The sequence below is a fragment of the Phalacrocorax aristotelis genome, chromosome 4 (assembly GCF_949628215.1).
Source record: "Phalacrocorax aristotelis chromosome 4, bGulAri2.1, whole genome shotgun sequence".
Lineage (NCBI taxonomy): Eukaryota > Metazoa > Chordata > Aves > Suliformes > Phalacrocoracidae > Phalacrocorax > Phalacrocorax aristotelis.
The window spans coordinates 81,979,804-81,998,729 of record NC_134279.1 but is presented as its reverse complement, the minus strand read 5'-3'; the positions used below and the strand labels follow the sequence as shown (position 1 = coordinate 81,998,729).

Here is an 18,926-nt window from a genome sequence, read left to right as displayed (position 1 = left end):
TCCCAAACATAGACTCTCAAGGAAACAAAGCATTACAGTGACACTTATAAAATTAAAACAAAAAAAGACTCATTACTGAGAACGGGCAACACCCGGTCTTGAAACCATCTTCCCTCACGGTGCTACAGACAGACCCAGCTGGGATCTGTTGTAGAGGCCAAGTGCCGGGTCCTGCCCTTGGGTCACACCAACCCCAGGCAACGCTCCAGGCCTGGAAGTCCACTGAACTGCTCCATGAAGCGAGTGTGTGCATGCTGACCATACTGCACCACAGCCCATACAATATATATTTTATATATAATATAATATATCTCCTACCTCAGGATGCAGAATAAAAAACAGATTTGGGAGAGGATGGCCGATTATGCGCTGAGTGCCAGCTCCATCAGAGGGAGAAAACACTGACAGGCAAAAACCTGGTTACGCACATGAGTGAAGGTCACCCAACGCATGTTTTGAAGCAAACAGAGCAATAAAACTGAAGCATTAAACAGTCCCTTCATCATCTTTCGTGGAATCATAGAATATTTGGGTTGGAAGAGACCTTTAGAGCCCATCCAGGCCAACCCCCTGCAGTGAGCAGGGACATCGTCAATCAGACCAGGTCGCTCAGAGCCCCGTCCAGCCTGGCCTTGGGTGTTTCCAGGGATGGAACCTTTAACCACAGCACATACATCTGCAGTTTGTTCTCTGCCTATGTGTGCCGGAGGCAAGGACTGCTTCCTCCTGTAAGCCCATTTAACATCAGCCCTAAGCTGATTAGCTCCTCTGGATACTCTCGTAACACAAATAGCACCACCTCAACATGGTTTGTACCTTTCGCAGTGTAATTAGTCCTCGTTAGCAACCCCCCTGCTGTTATCAGCTGATCATTCGCTCTAAGCAATGTAAGACAAGTCGATGGTGAGGGGTAGGCAGGGTTTGCAGGTTAGTTCAGGAAGGGCGCTGAGGACAAAGCAGAAGAAAGAGAGCGCCTTTGCGTGTGCCCACGGCAGCAACGTGGGTTATGGTTTCTGCCAAAGAATTGAGGGAATAGAAGGGTAAAAATAGAAGGGGGACACCCACACGACGTACGAGTAGAGGCGGAAAGAGCGAGGTTTGTTTAGCCTGGAGGAGAGATGGCTGAAGATAGGAAGAAATCTAATTGCTGCCTTCGACTACCTAAGGAGAGATTACGGAGGAGACAGCACCAGACACAGTCATGGAAAATGGACATGAAGCAACAGCAAAGGAAGTTCTGACTGGGTATTAGCATAAGATTTTTATTTTTTTACCACGAGGTTGGTCAAGCGCTGGACCACCGGCCCAGAGGATCAACAAGATCTCCATCCTTAAGAGAAATTCACAGCTGGACTGGGCAAGGTCTTGAGCAAGGCCTGATCCCACTTTGGAGGTGGCCTTGCTTTGAGTGAGGGATCAAGACCAGGGTCCCTTCCAACCCAACTCACCCCACGTCCTGTGCTTAGACTCACATTCGGCTGTCCAAGTGCCAAATCCACCTGCAAGTAATGAAAGGAAGGTGGGCTGCTCCCATTTTCTGGGGGTACGAGAGCTCGCGTGGAGGCACCACAGAGCAGCCAGCCCAGCAAGTGGCCACGGGGCAGCCGCAGCCGTCTGTCAGCGCTGCCACCACGACCATCCATTGGGCACCCGATGGCAATGGCGAGGCGCTTCTGAGTGGTCTCACCCCCAGGGCCAGTGCAGAGCCACGGCCAAAGGTCTTGCAAAAGAACGATTGCTTTTGAAGAGGAGAACACCCCCCGCCCACCGGCGCAAAATGAAAATGAAGGTGCAAAAGCAGCTCCAGTAAATGTTTAACATGGAGTAAGGTTAAAAACACGACCAGCAAAGTTCACAAGTGATGAGTGGGGTTGATCTGCTTCAGATTTCTTCACTCTGTGCAGAAACACACTGGTTTTCTGTTTCCTCCACATTCTTTTATTGCATTTTTGAAGCAGCACATTTATACAGTCTCATGCTGCCTATGATCACAAGTATAAACCAGCAAAGATCTTTTTAACCTTTCTCAATAGAAAAAAAGCTTAATGTGCAGGACCGGGTGGCCCTGGGGGCACACAGACTACAAGGAGTTCAGTAAACAGCTTATGCAGACACTTGCGCTGTGTAAATGTTTGCATTATGCAAATATTTATTGCCATTAAAAAAAAATAAAATTGATGAAACCAAATGAAAGTTTCTCTGTAGTGCTGTGCCAAGGATTTCCAAGATCATCTTATATTCAGGGTAAATACCGTACTGTGAACAAACACAAGCGAGTATGAGAAGGTCAGGAAAACAAGATCAGAGCAGTGAAGGTAGCGAGGGCTCAGGCAACTGCTGGAAAGAGCCAGGGAGGTAACAAAAACTGAGCTTTAGAGAGGGAGGAATTTACGGTGTTTATCAACAAACTCCAAAGTTTACAGTGTCCAACTGTACAAAGCTCAATCTCGCAAATCCCCTGGCACGGTGCAAAAATAGAGAAGAGTGAAATATGGTTATGGTTAAGATTAAAATTTAACATAAGCCAAGAAAAGAGATAAAAGATGAACACTACTCTTGGAAAAATTCTAGTACATTTATTTTTGCAGCAGAGAAAGGTATTTTTCAACAGATGCTTTTTTGCACTTCCTTAAAATTAGAAGCATCTGCTAGTTCCTGAACCTGGTTTGCTGAACAACAGAGCTCACTATTAATGAAGATGAAATTCAAATGTCATCTAAAGAAGCAATTAAAAAAATAATTTTTCTCCTACCTCAAAAATGTTGTTATATTAAGCTCACGCTTGCTTGTCCTCAGGCACGGACTTCCTAGTGATTTACAGATGATTTTGAAGTCTGAACCATAACTGTTAATGTTGTGAACTACTTTTAACCTCAATTTAAAAAGCTTATTCATTTTTGGAAAACACACAAGAAACTGCATGCACAAATCACAATCACTTCACCTTTTCAACAGTGTATTAAAAATTAGCTCGATTAGAGCAAAACGACTATGAGTCAGGATGACATTTCCTCCTCTCCCTGCCTATCAATTCAGTGCGTGACACCAGGAGAGTGCTTCCAGGTTGCACTTCCAGGTTTTGGGAGGTTTTTAGGAGAGAGAAGGTTTCTCCTTCTTCAGATGCAGTGAGAATAATGTACTAATTCATTTGCGTGTCCTGTTTTGTCCTCAGGTTAGTCTGAAGTTTTACAGGAAGCATTCTTCCACTGCAGAACAACTCGGCATTTTCAGCTGAAGACCAAAAGAAACACGTGGTGTTTTTTTTTTTTTTTAATCGACTTTTTGTTCCTACGCTGATCTTCTCTCATGGAGATTACAAGGATTTTTTAGAACAAACACAAACTATTTTTATCACTTCATTTCACAAACGAAAGGAAGCACAGCAGAAGGTTAATTCTGGAATTAGTTAATCAGCCACTTGGAACAAGCAGAGTCCAAAGGGAACCATTAGTTTTTCCATACACAATTTGGGATTATTTTTTTAATTTCAGCTAAAAGAATAGAAAACATAAGGTGGTGCTTGTCACTGCAAGACTAAAGCACATAAATGCACAAGTTATATTTAGGTCTCCTCGTGAAACATCAGCTGTTAACCAGCATCCACAAACGGGTCTCTCACCACAGACAGATGAGCCAAATACCAGTCATCCATCAGGAGAAGAGATATTTTTACACATGTTTTTACAAGGGTCTCGACCCATCCTTGTTGTTTCTGAACGTGCTCCGAAGAGTTTAAAAATTTAAAGTTTAAGGTGCATTAAGGATATCACGGTTCTACGAGACCTATGTGCCTGCAATATTGATTGACCGGTTTTTGCCTTCTGTCAGCATTGACACACTAAGGGTTAAACTTAAGTCATGTTCAAACCTGATAAACGAGGCCGTTTTCTACTTCAGAAGGAGCCTGCATACCAAATCGTCTCAAGCTCCACCAGATGACAATAATTTTTTTGTCTCTCGAATACCCAGGATTTGGAAATGAAAACATAATACTTACATGCTACAGTGTAGGAACATGATTTGTTCATTGTAAAAGCAAAGACAACTCCTTAATTGTTTATGCTGATGATGACAGCACAAAAGGACGCTTGCTGTATGTGCTGTATTTGCAGTATTATATATTTAGATTACTGGAGCATATTTATACTGCTAGGAGCCACGTTTGATTCAGGCTCCAAGTTAAAGAAACACCACTGAGTACAGTTAGATTCTTACCGAGGAGAACTCACCTAAAAGCTGCCAGTAAGGGAGCGTAAATTGAATCTCCGTCATACACATACAAGTGGTCCCAGCTGCACTCTGTGGCAAAGTGATTGAATCGAAGCCTGAGGATTGTGTTTGGCCTGTAAAAAAAATCATAAGAAATAAAAGATTTGTAATTAGCCACGCGACACACATGGCAAAGCCCCTCCAACAAACTCCTCTGGTGCGAAGCTCCTCTCTTTTAAACAAGACTAAAACCCAGTGCCTTAGTTTAACTGTAGATCCATCAAACATGCTGCGGCTTTCTTTTTTGGTGTGCATGGTCCCCTGGTATTAAGCAACAGATTCTTTATGGTCAGAAAAACTGTGTCCTTAAACCTTTCCCCACCACCAACAGCAGAAATTGAAGAGCAGGCACTGCCAGCCCTCTGCTCTTTACCAGCCCTGACTCCCCTAATGACAGGGCTTTGCAGGGGTAAGCATGGAAAATCTACACGGACAATACATACCCATGTAGATGTGGCACTTCGGGACACGGTTTAGTGGTGGACTTGGCAGCGTTAGCTTTACGGTTGGACTCAATGACCTTAAAGTTCCAACCTAAATGATTCTATGAAGAATCACAGCCACCACCAGGGAACTAACCAGAGCTATTTCTCTTGTTCAAGGGATTTTCTGCAGATTGATATGGTTACGATGCCCTGAGATTATTTACTTGCCCAAAAGCTGACAGAAATCTTTCTTCTATTACGTTATTACTTGTGCAGTACTGCAGGATGGCCCTCCTGAGGGAAATCCCTCCAAACTGGAAAGTAGAAATATGCCTCGGTGGATGCTGAAGAAATTCTTGGTCTTGCTTACCGCTTTCTGGGAGCTGTCGAAAACAGGTCAACAGAAAGCAAAGGAGACCCGTCTTCTACAGGACGGGAGGCCCTGAGGCTTTACCTTTTGCCAAACGTAAGGTCTTTGGTTATTACTTGGACTGCCAAGATGCAGTAACCACTCACTGCCCCGCATTCCTTACAAATGCTAACCAGGTTGTTTGACTTTCTTCTGGAGCTGTGTTACAAAAAATACTGGGACCAGTTGAGAATGAAGGAGCTGGAAGTCCTGGGAAGAGACTTGCTGCCTTCCACCTGAACACAGTGGGACCAGCACACCCCGATATCAACACCCCCGGCCAAGAGCCTACTCTGTTGACTTACTAAGTCAAGAGGAGACCATCAAGGGGCCTGATCTGTGATGCACCAGCAGGAACAAGGTTTTATTTAGTTGATGGGGGAATGGGAAGGGTAGTTCAGACACCAAAACACATCAGCATTTCTTTCATTCCATACACAAAAGATGCCCACTAAGCCATCACCAAGTAGCACACATTTAGATACCGTTGGTTTCATGGTTAATATGCAAAGATACATCTAAAGAGAATCACACAGAAGCCACCCAGGATATGCAATTTAGGTCTCAGCTCAGGGAAGGTGAAAACACCACTGACACTGTGCTTGGACCCCGAGATAAAAAGAGAGTGAATCTCTAGCAGCAGTGCTTTTTTCTGCCCACAGCTGTAGCTGTTGAAAGGACAGATTAGGATCTCTTCAACAGCGTTGCCCCTGGGTTCAGACGAAATCCTCGTTCATCCTAATCAAATCAATTAATAAAATGTCAGCTTGCCATAGAGTCCTTCCTTCCCACAGAAGGGAAATTCTTTAGGGAGTTATTCTGCAAAAGACTATTTTTTGACAGGCGCAATGATCTACTCCAGGCCTTCGGAAAAAGAGCAGCAGATGTAACTGAAGGATAACGTCTTGCTTAAAGAAAAGGTACAAAGAGCACCCATTTTTTCAAAACCGAGCAGCCTATGAAATTGTAGGGGGTTTGCTTCTGTTTTAACGGTCTCACAAATGTAGAGCAGAAAGAAATAGTTAATCAATAAAAGCTTTAGACCAAAAGCAAAAAAAAAGAAAAGATATTATCTCTGCTTCGGCTAACGACTCATTAACAGACAGCATCATTTGCAGAATCACAAGGCACGTGGCTACAGGTTCTGCCTCAGACAGGATCCTCAGGCTGGCCAGATCTCATCTGCCTTGCCTCGGCTCCTGGGAAAAATGGAAAGGACACCCCCAGGACGAGGACACAGCACAGGCACCAGCCAGGAAGAGTCAGGAATGGTGCAAAAAGGAAACGAGTACAGTAAGGGGGACACGGCTTATTTTACATCTAAATGTATCTAGCGTCTTCAATTGCACATTTGGCTTGTACCTTTACTTGCTACCAACCCGTACGCCAGCAACGAGGTGAGGGCACTCAGCAGAATTTAACAGCTTTGCAGGCGCTGTTTTCCAAGTCCAGATCTCTCTGGGAATTTCACATTTGGCACAGAGCTTGAGCTATTTTCACAAGGGTGCATTTTTCAGCTGTTTTAATCAGCGTGATTATCTCCTTTCTGTTTACCACCACCCTCTGACAGCAGGGTACACACAATCAGAAGCAGGAAAAGGTCACTGACTTAAATGCCAGGCTACGAACGAAGGAGGACCATTTTTGTACGCCTCTCTTCAGCAGGTAAGATCTCCCTGCAAACCCCACGCAGTGGAAGTCCTCTAGGAAGCCTCTCGGAACTAGCGAGCAAAGGCTGTGGGAGCACTTATGGTGACATTATCCCATGAGCAGCACTTCTTTTCTGATAAAAATATGAATCACGTTATCCTTTAGAAAAAGAAGTTATGAGGGTCAAGCTGGCTGTGCTGGAATTGCTGAGGCTGGTTTGTCTGTAATTACATTCTTGCAAAACATTTTTTAATTATCTGTAATTCCAAACTCACTGCAAGTGTATTTTTATTACCGACAAAAAATTAAGAGGTGTTGCCACTTCGAGCATCTAGCTTTTGATCTTAACCGCATTAAAGAACTGGGCTCCTTTTACAGCTAATAGTGAGGGTAAGCTCTCAGTTTCAGTGTTCTGGATGGCTCTCTGGAACAGCTTAGCCCTCACACCTTTGCATATCTTGGGAGCTTAGGCATTTAACTTACTCATCCAAAATAAACGTCTAAAGTAGATGAAGTGAATACCAACTCCCCCCGCCCCGCTCATCAGACCTCCTAAACATAGGGAGAAGACTAAGGAAAATCGTACTCTGGGCTTTTAGTAAGTTCTCAAGATGCCAAGAGGGCTCAGCTTACAGGCCTTCAATGCAAGCTCATGCTTCCACATGATTTGTTCCAATTCACAAACCTCTCTACTTACAGATCCAGGGAACAGTCTGGAATGTGACTTAACACACAGCATCATAGCTGACCATGCAAAGACTATGCAAATCGATTTTGCAGTCCTGGTGTCAGCCTGGTACTATGAAAATCATATTTCACCAAGTCAGATGCCCTGAACCATCTGTACCATCAGATGACGGTCAAAGGATATGAACTAAATAGGCTGCTCCTAAAACCTCTACAAGAAATCACTATAAGCAGTATAAAGATCAAACACAGGAAGGGTAGAGAAATGAGGGGAAGAGGTCTAAGGGACTTCATGGAGTTGAGAAGACCTTTGCAAAAAAGGTCAAGTCTCTCTGATGTCCTCGTGGCTTAGTGAGTAAATAAGCATCTGAAGTGCATCATTACAGAAACTGATTCTTAATGAACAAGAGCTTTAACAGGGTTTGCTCTGGTTTTTTCATGCTGCCAAAAAGTCCCATACACAGTGAATCCCAAGCATCTGAATGGCCTGCTACGGTGAAAGTTAAATAACCTTTAGTTCTTTATTTATTTACACAGACGCATTTATTCTCATTTCCCACATGCGGTTTCAATACAAAGGGTTATTTTACACAACAAACCTCAAACTCAGGAGTCAGTTTGGAGGGCTCAATTGCACAAAACTCCCTTATTTACCAAGAACACCTAAGTGCTGCCCTATCTAGCTATAAGGACGGCAAAAAAAAGAATCAGGAGATCTAAAAACACCCAATGCAGATAAACATCACCTAAATGTGACAAGAAGCCACACTAGAACCCAGGATGTTTACTACACTCACCTTCCTTCAATGAGCCAGGTGCATTTTGTTTTGTATTTGTAATTTCCAGGCCCATCTGTGACATACCCTGAAGGGCCGGTGAGCCTGTAAATAAAAAACAAAGACAAGTTTTAGTCTCCAATGGTATTAAAAATTCATAAAGGACTTCCTAAATGTAGAAGACCCACGACGAGATTTATATTTACTTAAGAGCCACGACAAACAAACCAACAATACAACAAAACAATCGGGGAGTTGGGATTCCCGTTAAAACTCTCTGTACATGCTTTCGGATGATCGTCTTGAGAGAACGACAGTTAAGTGATGCTTTCTCTATCAGATTGATAGCATCGTTCCAAATCAGCACCCTGAGGGCGGGGGAGACCTTCCCCCACAAACAAAGACTAATACACAGGCTAATACCATGCAGCCAGCAAAAGGACTTCCCTAACGCAAAAGTGGAAGTTATTCCGAAACTACTTATTTACGCAAACTACACGATTCTTGCAAGAAGTTCAGATGAAGTCCATGGTGCGACCTCTCACCCAGTCTGGATCTGCCTCTTCACAAAGTCCTGGGCGACCTCCTGAACGGAGGGCTGATCCCCATAACCCTCTAGTGTAAAATAAGACCTTATTTCCTCATGCACCAAGGGCTGCGTAACTCAGGACGATGTCAGAGCATGGCAGTTCTGCTTCTTCACCACCTTCGGTAGCACATTCCCACCCCGTCATCCCATGATGAGTGATCAAAGAGCTGAGCGGTCCCCACTGCCGGGACGGTGCCAGGACTACCCTACCAACAGCCCTTCCCCTCTGCACCTACAAATAGGGGGTGACAACTTGACAGTAGCAAAAGACTCTGGCAAAGGATGTAAAAGCAGGAAGTACAGTTGGAAACATTCATCCCAGGACATCCATGAACTCCAGCACTTAAAACCATTAAAAATTCAAGATGCCACTGAAAGAGGGAAGGGAACAAAGGCACCAAAGGACGCATTTTTGTCAACATCTGCAAAACTCTGTACAGGGCAAATTCTAGATGATGGGATTTGTCTAGACACTGCTTGCAGGGATGTCCAAACCAGCAGCAGCAAACCCGGTCTGGAGCTCAGAAGGGCTGATGAAAAGCTCGCAATAGATTTTAGAACTACGCTTAACCCTTTGTTGTGGCATGAAGGAAAATGATATTTATGCTCATAACTTGTAATGAGCATGACTCCAAGTACTGGAAAGAGCGAGCAACGCTGTGCAAAACCTGCTGTCACGTTCCCATTACTCCTGCTCAAAATGCGTCAACCAAACGCATCCACACTCTAAGACAAAAAGAAGGTAACAATCTTCTGGCTGCAGCTTAACTTCTCCTTTGCATAGATTTTAACAGGGTATGTTTTCTTCAAAGACCGTGGACAACAAGAGAAGACAATCCCACTTCATCAAGGCTGAAGGAGACCGATCTAGCAGGGGTTTAGGGCAGCGGATCTGATGCATCACTTGGGCTCCCAAAAAACGGGCAACTGAGATTCTGCATCTTCTGCCTTAGCATTGAGCCTGGTAGGAGCACGCATGGGCAGAAGACAAAACCCAGAGCTAGACTGCTCAGCTACACGCTCCCACCTCACATGCACTATTCAAACTATTCCAGATTGGTTTGAACAAATAGCTGACATTATAGCAGAAACCGCTGAAAATAAATTACAGGGAAGGATGACATCCAATGGAGGCAGTATCTGAAGATGCCCAAACACCACGTTCTGGCAGAGCACGCATTAGCACCCGAAACAGGATTCCTACCTAGGGAGGTTATAAACTCCGTCGTCGGCGCATGGCTGGAGCACATCGCAGCCTTCTGGGAAAATTAAGATGTCCTACTTAAAACACAGTTTCAGTAAAACAAAAATACTCCGCAAAATCAGATTTGGCAGAAAAGCAAAGGAAACGACATCAGAACTTCCCAAAACTGGTGCCTTGGAACTTTTCACTGTGTCTTTTCCCAGTGATCTGTTAGTGTTAACATCTGATCTTTTTCAAATATTTTGACTGAGTCAAAATGGTTTTCCAGAACCTTTTCCATGGAGCACTTCTAAGGTTCACCTCTGACCCAAATTAAAAAGGCAAAACCCACAGATTTTGAAAACTACCTTCCTCTTCCTCTATATTAATTTATTAGAATACTTTTCAACCTCGTAAATTTAGCTTAAGATTTTTAAAAGCCAGTTACTGAAGTTCTGCAGGAGATCTGTGTTTAAGCAAGTGAAGAAACAACTCCAATTTTCAGAAGCACAGGCAGCATCTGTACCTTCTATGGAGACACAGGTAGAAGTAGACGTTGATATAGATAAACAAACACACACGTGTGTGTGTGTGTTTTAAGGCTTCAACATCTTTGAAAATTCAAATTACTTATCTACTGACCAGGAACTTGCAAACAAAAATATGCAAATTCCAAGTTGCAGGCAATAACATCCAGACTTCTTGTCTAAAAGTGCATCTTTTTGAAAGTAATATCTGCGGGAAAGCTAGGAACCAAACTGTATTGACACTTCAACGCTGACAGCACTTTGCATGCAACCAAGAGTGAACAGACTCTGGAAACCTGAGCAAGCCTCGCAAGCTAAAAACAACCTTATGCAATCTGCCGAGCTCTCAGGGAGCCTCTACTCAGGAAACTCTCCGAACAGTTTTCTCTGGAAACAATTACTAAACCATTTACCACCGAAACGCTATCAAGAGTGATGGGGAAAAGAAAAATAATAATCCCATTAGTCCTGTAGCCCCAGCCATGTCGTATCTCAGGGGGAAAACAAAAAAGAGAATTTCAACATCAACATAATTTAATCGTATTTCAGCAATGTAAAATCAAAACACAGGATTTGGTTTTAAAAAAGTAACCAAAGACAAATTCCCTTGATATGCTACTGGTTAAATACTTATCTGTAAGTCGCTCAGATTCCTTAAGGAGCTTTAGAAGCTGCTGCCATTACGAACAAATACAGGACATTAAAAAAATGAGAGTTGACGTCTCTGAAAGCAGAAGAAATAAGAACTCTGGTCTTATCCCACGTACTGCCTGGCACGGGCAGGGCATTAGCAAATCTACGAGACACGCTCCAAGACAGACAGAAATAAATACCAAGCACTAAAAGCAAACTGAAGCTGAAATTTTATCTTTACATTCCATAGAGAAAGCTAAACTGATCTCCCAGCTCTAGTTTAAGAACGCAAACAAACCCCCTGTCCTCTCCAAGTCGGTCCTGGCTGCACTACACGCGACGGTGTCTCGTTGGGTGCTGGTGGGCACTGATAACGAGGACACATCCTACACAGTGGCTTGGCTTCTTTGAGCAAAGGCTCAGGAAGGGAATACATGAGTAACTGGAGAAGGAAAAGCACTCTAGGAACAAAGTAATTCCCCTATGAGGACAGGCTGAGAGAGCTGGGGTGGTTTAGCCTAGAGAGGTCAAGGGAGACCTTCTAGCAGCCTCCCAGTACTTAGAGGGGGCCTACAGGGAAGATGGGCAGGGACTGCTCATCAGGGAGGGTACTGACAGGACAAGGGGTAACGGTTTTAAACTGAAAGAGGGTAGATTTAGATTAGATATAGGGATGAAATTCTTCACTCTGAGGGTGGTGAGGCACTGGAACGGGCTGCCCAGAGAAGCTGTGGATGCCCCGTCCCTGGAATTGTTCCAGGCCAGGCTGGACGGGGCTTTGAGCAACATGGTCTAGTGGAAGGTGTCTCTGCCCATGGCAGGGGGTTGGGCTAGATGATCTTTAAGGTCCCTTCCAACCCAAACTGTGCGATGATTCTATGATTCTACAGCAACAGGGGACATTTTCATGCCATACACTGGGCTATGCACTAGAACTACTCTCACGACGTACACTAGAAGGCTCCTACCCCCAGGTAACCTACTACCGATGCCACCAGGCTCTGAGGTCTTTTACCCTACTAAATGCTTTGCGCATATTTTTAATTTTGTCACTCAGATGCAAAAATCAGATCCCATAAAGTGTGGAAAGTAATCGATTCCCATTTGTCTTTGTTAACTTAGTAGTACACGACACTACTCTACCAGAAGCATTTCTGTACTACTTGGGTGTTACATCTACTGCTCTGCAAGGAGCAGTTGCTACTGCACCCCAAGAAAACAAAAAAGCAAGGTCCCTCAAGTAGTCTCTGTGATGCATAAACACACCTACACAAGGATGGAAAAACACACACAAAGCATATGCTACAATATTGACCTTAAAACCTCCAGGGTGGAAAAACAATCGCAAGGATCTGCTTCCAAAACTGAGATTTGAAAACATATACGTATGCTCATGTGCATATACACACTACTTAAGGCTTGTTTCAAACACTACCAGGTGGCCACAGTGTTATGTACAGCTGGTGTAAAGTTTTCACTGATTTTTCAAGTGGACTGCAATATTTAAGAATCAAAGGGAAAAAAAGGGGAGTCGGGGAGCTGAATCTACAGCACACGCATTCAAAGGGCTCCAACCTTGGGTGCTGCCCATTTCAGCTTTTTGTAAGACAAAGACAAAAGGGAAGCGATGAAAAGGATGGAGATCTCACAAAAAAGAGCCTGCTTCAGAGAGAAATACTGTACGTAAACGAATTCTGTGTATTTAGCTACTCCCCCCTGGTTCTGGGAGCCCCCGAAAAGCACAATGCCAACACAGGAAAATCAGACAGCAAGCAATGGCACCTCCCAGGTAAAAAGCCAAATGCGAGTATTGGAGCATACCAAATAAATCCATGTGTTTTTAATAATAACATAAATAATATGAGCAGCGTATATTTTTCAAATACAAATCAGTATCCACTGACAAAGTTCCTACAGAGACACGAACTCCACAACTCAGCGAAGACTCAAAGCTGCTCTCTAATTACCATCTAATAAATCTGAAGCAATCCTCTTGCTAATAGCTGAGTACAAAAAGTCACAAACTCAGGAGTAGCTTCTAAGTTAAATCATTTTGCAGCACTTATTTCCAAAGCATCGCTTCATTAAAGGCAGGCCACATGCTGGCAACGAGGTGCTGAAATATTTATTTTCATCAGGAGGAGAAAATGCAGATTGCCTTTTCTCCATCACTTGCCAGAAAAGGTAGGCAGGCTGGTCTGGTTTATAAAATACATTAAAACTTAACCTCTAAGAGATCATCAGTGGATCTCAAAAGGGGTTTGTATTGCTTTCAGAAAGACTGCAGTGACCCTTGTAACTCATATTGTCTGGAGAGTTTTATCACAGGCTTTCCACAAAAAAACAAAACATACAAACAAAAAAAACCCCAAAACAACAAAAAAAAACCAAACCCAGTTGCTCATCATAATTTTGAAGCTGCTAAATGTAGAGACTGAAGCAAACAATGACTTTTCCTCCTCTCTCCCCTTCTCAAGCACCTCACAATTAAAAGCCATTGTTTCAGGTAAATTTGAAGTTGAAACCAATAAAGAAAGGGCTGTTACAGCCTATTACCAGAACAATGGCATTCTAGCCTAAATTGATTAACAATTTAGCTTTGTTCATTTTCTCAATAAATGCACTGAGGTTAAAGGCTATATCCTTGGAGGGTTTCCTACAAGCAGATGCCCTGATTTATAGACATGGAATGGTATCAGCCAGATAGGGGATGCGAGGCAGAGGAACAAAATCTACACATCTCTCATTAAATTCTAACATAGGACAGCTAAATCCCCTCTTCTGCCAGCTAGGTGCCACACCACGGGTACAGCTGGGGAGATACAATTAATTACATGCCAGGTCTCACACAGACGAATGTAATGACATTAAAGCAAAATCAAGTTTGATAAGGATTTACCCTACGCAGCAAGAGGTACCTAACCAAGGCCTATGAGCTACTCAGGGTGTATGTAGGGACTCCCTCCCACATCGGAAGCCTCCAGTGCAAGCAAGATAAGAGTCCTCAAGATGAGTAAACTCAATCCCAGAAATGCCCTATCTGATCACCTTAACTCTATAACTAAGGGTGCAAAGGCACTGCTTGTTCATCCTGATGCTTTTTCAGTTACTCCTCCGTGGTGCTATCGCACCAGTTTCTGCCTCAGCTTCAAGACAGCTCTACCCTGTGGATTTCCAAAACTCTGGGGTATGAGCTTCTGGATGGTGCTACCCACCTCTTCAAGAAGCCCAGCCCACGTCCTCCTCCCCTGGATGGTGGCGGGTTGACACATGATCTGAAGAAACATCCCAGCCTCAACAGGGACACTCTGTAACAGTTCCAGCGAAGAGCACTCAAGCAATTCCCACCAAGCCACAAGCTGCACAAAGGGGAGGTGAAGGTTCCTCCCAGTAGCTTGCTACAACCCCCAGCTGACCTGAACACTCAATTTGGAAAGCAAGAGCTCAAAATTCCAAAAATAACACCACTTACTGCCATACTGTGCAACAGAGGCACACAGGCATGAAATCCCTAGAAAATGTGATGGCTTTGAAAGCAAAGAACATTGTAAACCAGTCTCAGCAGCACACCACTGTTCCGACACTCACAAAACCATCCCCTGCGTTGCCTTCATCGAGGTTTTCCTCCCAGAGAGAATCAGGTATTTCAAGGTCACTCTGCCAATCTCACCATGGCGGAGAGGTCAGAGGGGAGTGACAATCACCCTCTACGCTTAATATCTTCTGTTTTCATCCCATTTTCCCTGGGATGGCTGAATTGATGCTAAAGAGCTGTCTTGCTTCAGAGAAAAAACAAAAAACCAAACCTGAATGACTGACACAGTTAATTTGATATGGGAAACACTGTTTATTCAAAGGAAGAGATTAGCTTTGCCCTTCTGCGTGAGATATGTGAAACTATGGAAAGTTATTTCCTGGCTGCTGATCAGAGATAAGGGCAGAGCCTGAAAAGCCCGTCATGGTCTGAGAAAGGATGCTCAGAGAAAATGCAGCAGGTAAAACATATCGCTGCAGCCTCTCCTGTCTGAGTCACAACCTGCAGCACTGATGCTCGCAAACCTGCTAAATCCCTCTTTGCTCCTCAAAGATACGCCATGATCTGACAAGCTGCCGTGCTCTGAAGACACTGCATGACTGTCGACAGCCTGAGAGAGCTCAGAAGGCACAAACGCTGCTACAGTCTTAGAAATCATTTACTCAACAAGCTAGAATCCAAGCACTTTCAAGCATTGCCCCTCTCCAGTTGGCCACCAGTATCTCCGTTGGGCTCCCAATCCTGACACCCCGTCCCAGCTCCTGCTCTTCTGCTGTCACCGAAAATGAACACCACTGAAGCCGTCTCCCTCAGGGCTGGCTGCTGCCTCTGCCGTTATACCGCTGGAGCTGCCAGCTGCTTCGGGCATCAGCAGCAGCACCGATCTTGAAACACGTCCCCTCCATGGCTTAAGTAAGCTGAGCCACACCTGGAGCACCTGCCAGTTGTCTAGTTATTCCTTTAAAGTTTTGCTTGCCCACCCACTCTCCTGCTGGGGAAGCCCCGTGGGTGAGGAAGGGCGATGTTCACAGAATCACAGAATCCCAGACTGGGGGGGTTGGCAGGGCCCTCTGGAGCTCACCCCGTCCCACCCCCTGCTGGAGCAGGCACCCCCAGAGCAGGGGCACAGGGCCGCGTCCAGGCGGGGGGTGAATGTCTCCAGGGAAGGGACCCCACAGCCTCTCTGGGCAGCCTGTGCCCCTGCTCTGGCACCCGCACAGGGAAGGGGTTTGTCCTCATGTTCAGGTGGAACTTCCCGTGTTCCAGCTTGTGCCCGTGGCCCCTTGGCCTGGCGTTGGGCACCACTGGAAAGAGCCCGGCCCCATCCTCCTGACACCCACCCTTCAGATATTTATAGGCATTGATGAGATCCCCCCTCAGCCTCCTCTTCTCCAGGCTGAACAGACCCAGGTCTCTCAGCCTTTCCTCACAAGGGAGATGCTCCAGCCCCTGGGCATCTCCGTAGCTCTCCCCTGGACTCTCCCCAGCAGTTCCCTGTCCTTCTTGACCTGGGAAGCCCAGACCTGGACGCAGCCCCCCAGGTGTGGCCTCACTGGGGCAGAGCAGAGGGGGAGGAGAACCTCCCTCACCCTGCTGGCCACACTCCTTTCCATGCACCCCAGGGCACCGCTGGCCCCCTTGGCCCCAAGGGCCCGGTGCTGGCTCAGGGTCACCTCGCTGCCCCCCAGCACCCCCAGGGCCTTCTCAGCAGAGCCGCTCCCCAGCAGGTCCCCCCCAGCCTGTGCTGGTGCGGGGGGCTGTTCCTCCCCAGGGGCAGGACCCTGCACTGGCTCGTGTCGAATCCCCTGAGGTTCCCCTGGGCCCAGCTCTCCAGCCTGCCCAGCTCTCGCTGGATGCCAGCACAGCCTCTGGTGTATCAAATCTAAAAAGGCACTCCAGCTCCTCTTTATGGAAGAAGCTTGCTTCCTCTCTTACTATTATAACTCTTGGGTTTGTAGGGTAAGTGAATTATATCAAGGGAGAAATCACTTCACAAGACACCAGATGACCCAACCTCAACACTCAGACAACAGAAATGATTAAGGAAAAGCTGATTTCCCTCCAACCCCATTTCCTCATGTCAGAAGCACTGGGGAGGGGGGGATAAAACCCACCCACCAACCTGGGCTGGATCCCAAAAGACACCAGCGTTTCACAACCACTGGTGAGAGACACGGCCTTGTAAGAGCATCTGCATTCAGATGCACCAGAAACGTGCTGTAGCTCCACCAGATCTTCTTGTCTCTGAGTTTCTCCAGCTATTAAATTCAAACTGAAAATATCCAAAATTTAGATCCCTGTCTGTTCCCCTATTTCTTTATTGCCAGCCCCATCTCAGAGACCACAAAACACCCCTGTTCACTGCATAACCTCAGCTTTATCTCTGTCGAACCAAACACCCAAGCTGCAGTGTAAATGTAAACATTATTGTGTACCTTGACTACTGCAAATCCTTCCCCTCATTCAAATTTACTGGGGAAAACAAAGAATAAAAGACATTATAATCATTACACCGCAGGAGCATCTTCTTCACACAAGCAGCATTTTCTACGTGCAGATTTCTGTGGCTTTGCTCTACTATCTGTATCATAATCAATCTCTGCCTCCATACCACAACTCCAGTCTTGATTATCAGCCTTTTTTTTTCCTTCAAAACACTTTCCCCAGTGCCTCTATTACATGCAGAAACGTTACCATGAAAAAAGGCCACTTCATGGCATCCCCTCGCAGCCCACCTTTATCCAACGCCCGTACCCGAGACAAGGGCCACGCAGATGGCGCACGCTACAGCAGCTGTCTATTAAGCTGATCTAACAGTTGCGCTACGCTTTCCCCATCTGTTCACAAATCCATTTACTGGATCTTGGCCTAGTTCTTTGAAATAAAGATAATTTAGCTGCAAGTGTTTGTAATGCCTAGAAGAACTCGAGACTCTTCCTTCCCTGGTGGTCGTGAAACGCTCCTGGAGTTTATAGCAGGAAGTTGGCAGCTTCGCACCAGGCAGGAGGAGACAACAGCGCAGAGCAGAAGCATATAAAGCTCACACACCATAAAACATCTAATTTTGCAGCACAAAAAGGAATATATCGACTCCTCTCTTTCCCTTGCACGCAATGAATCCTTACAACCTTTGGCCAAGAGCCCTTGTAAACAGTCTCACCCGACATGAATGGCCTCAGCATCGCCCAAAAGTCAACGCCCGGCAAGACAAAACTAAGGAGAAAGGACGTTACTGCGATTGTCAAAGAGGACCATGAAAGGCTAATGGTGAAAGACCTCCGGAGCCAGACAGGTCCCATCAAGGTCTACCACTGGAGATCAAAACAAGTTCATTGCGTTAGGTGATCCAGCCTGGCTTCAAGTAATATAGAAGGCATACACGATAACCTACGCTCAAATGAAGTGTATCTTCCAAGAAAAAAATAATGGCTCTGAATATACTCAGAAACATTTTAAAAATCCATCTCATTTATTTTTTCTTAATCGGTGTCCAGGTTCCAGTTCACATTTCCCAAACTTCAGCTCCATTCATTAAGTTTTTGTTTACTTTTTTTACTTACTTTTACTTTTTCTAAAAGGGAGTGAGGGCAGAATCCTTTATTATTTAAATTCATTACCACATTCTGGAGGGTCGTAGAGCCGCTTTTGAAAAAATGAAGCGTCGCACTACTTCAATCCTGGTTAGGCACTAAAAAAATATAACAAATTCTACACACCATTCTAGTCTAGTAATTTCTGCTTGTATCATCTGTATTCATACGTGCAAGACTTCCAACTCGTATCAGGATAAAATACGAGCGGCGTAACTTCAAGAGAAAAGAGTCTACATACACACTTGGTCTATGCAGAACCTTAAACCAACTTTACCCACATCTAGGCAAATTTTTTCAAGATCTTGCTAGCTCAAAGGCTTAATCATCTACCCCCCCAAAAAATATATATTTACAAATGAGCTATTTTAGACCATTCCAAGACGCATTTCTGATTCTACCCATCTGAATCCATTTTTCTAGCACCCAACATCTTTTCAATTCTCATTCTGCCCGCCCTTCTGTTTCAAAAGTTAATTGTGATTCACGCTCAGTTGCAAATCGCACACAAGGTTTGTCGGATGATTTTTCAGCACTTTCCCAAAATTAGAAACATTCAATTAGTGAAAAATGTATCTTAAGTACATGTAGAAGCATTTAAATTGCAGTACACCACACCTGTGTACCTTGTAAATAAGGCACCGTAATTAAAA

At 44.8% G+C, this 18,926-nt stretch overlaps 1 protein-coding gene across 2 annotated transcripts in view; it reads right to left on the bottom strand.

Moving 5' to 3' along the window:
• Positions 1-18,926, bottom strand: part of ATRN (attractin) — a 161,267-nt gene that overhangs the window by 118,230 nt on the left and 24,111 nt on the right. For both annotated transcript variants that reach the window (XM_075092237.1, XM_075092238.1), the window contains exons 2-3: positions 8,238-8,321; positions 4,230-4,343 (exon numbers count right to left, since the gene is read on the bottom strand). In XM_075092237.1, coding sequence (XP_074948338.1) covers positions 4,230-4,343; positions 8,238-8,321 — 198 coding nt within the window. The remainder of the gene's footprint in view (positions 1-4,229; positions 4,344-8,237; positions 8,322-18,926) is intronic.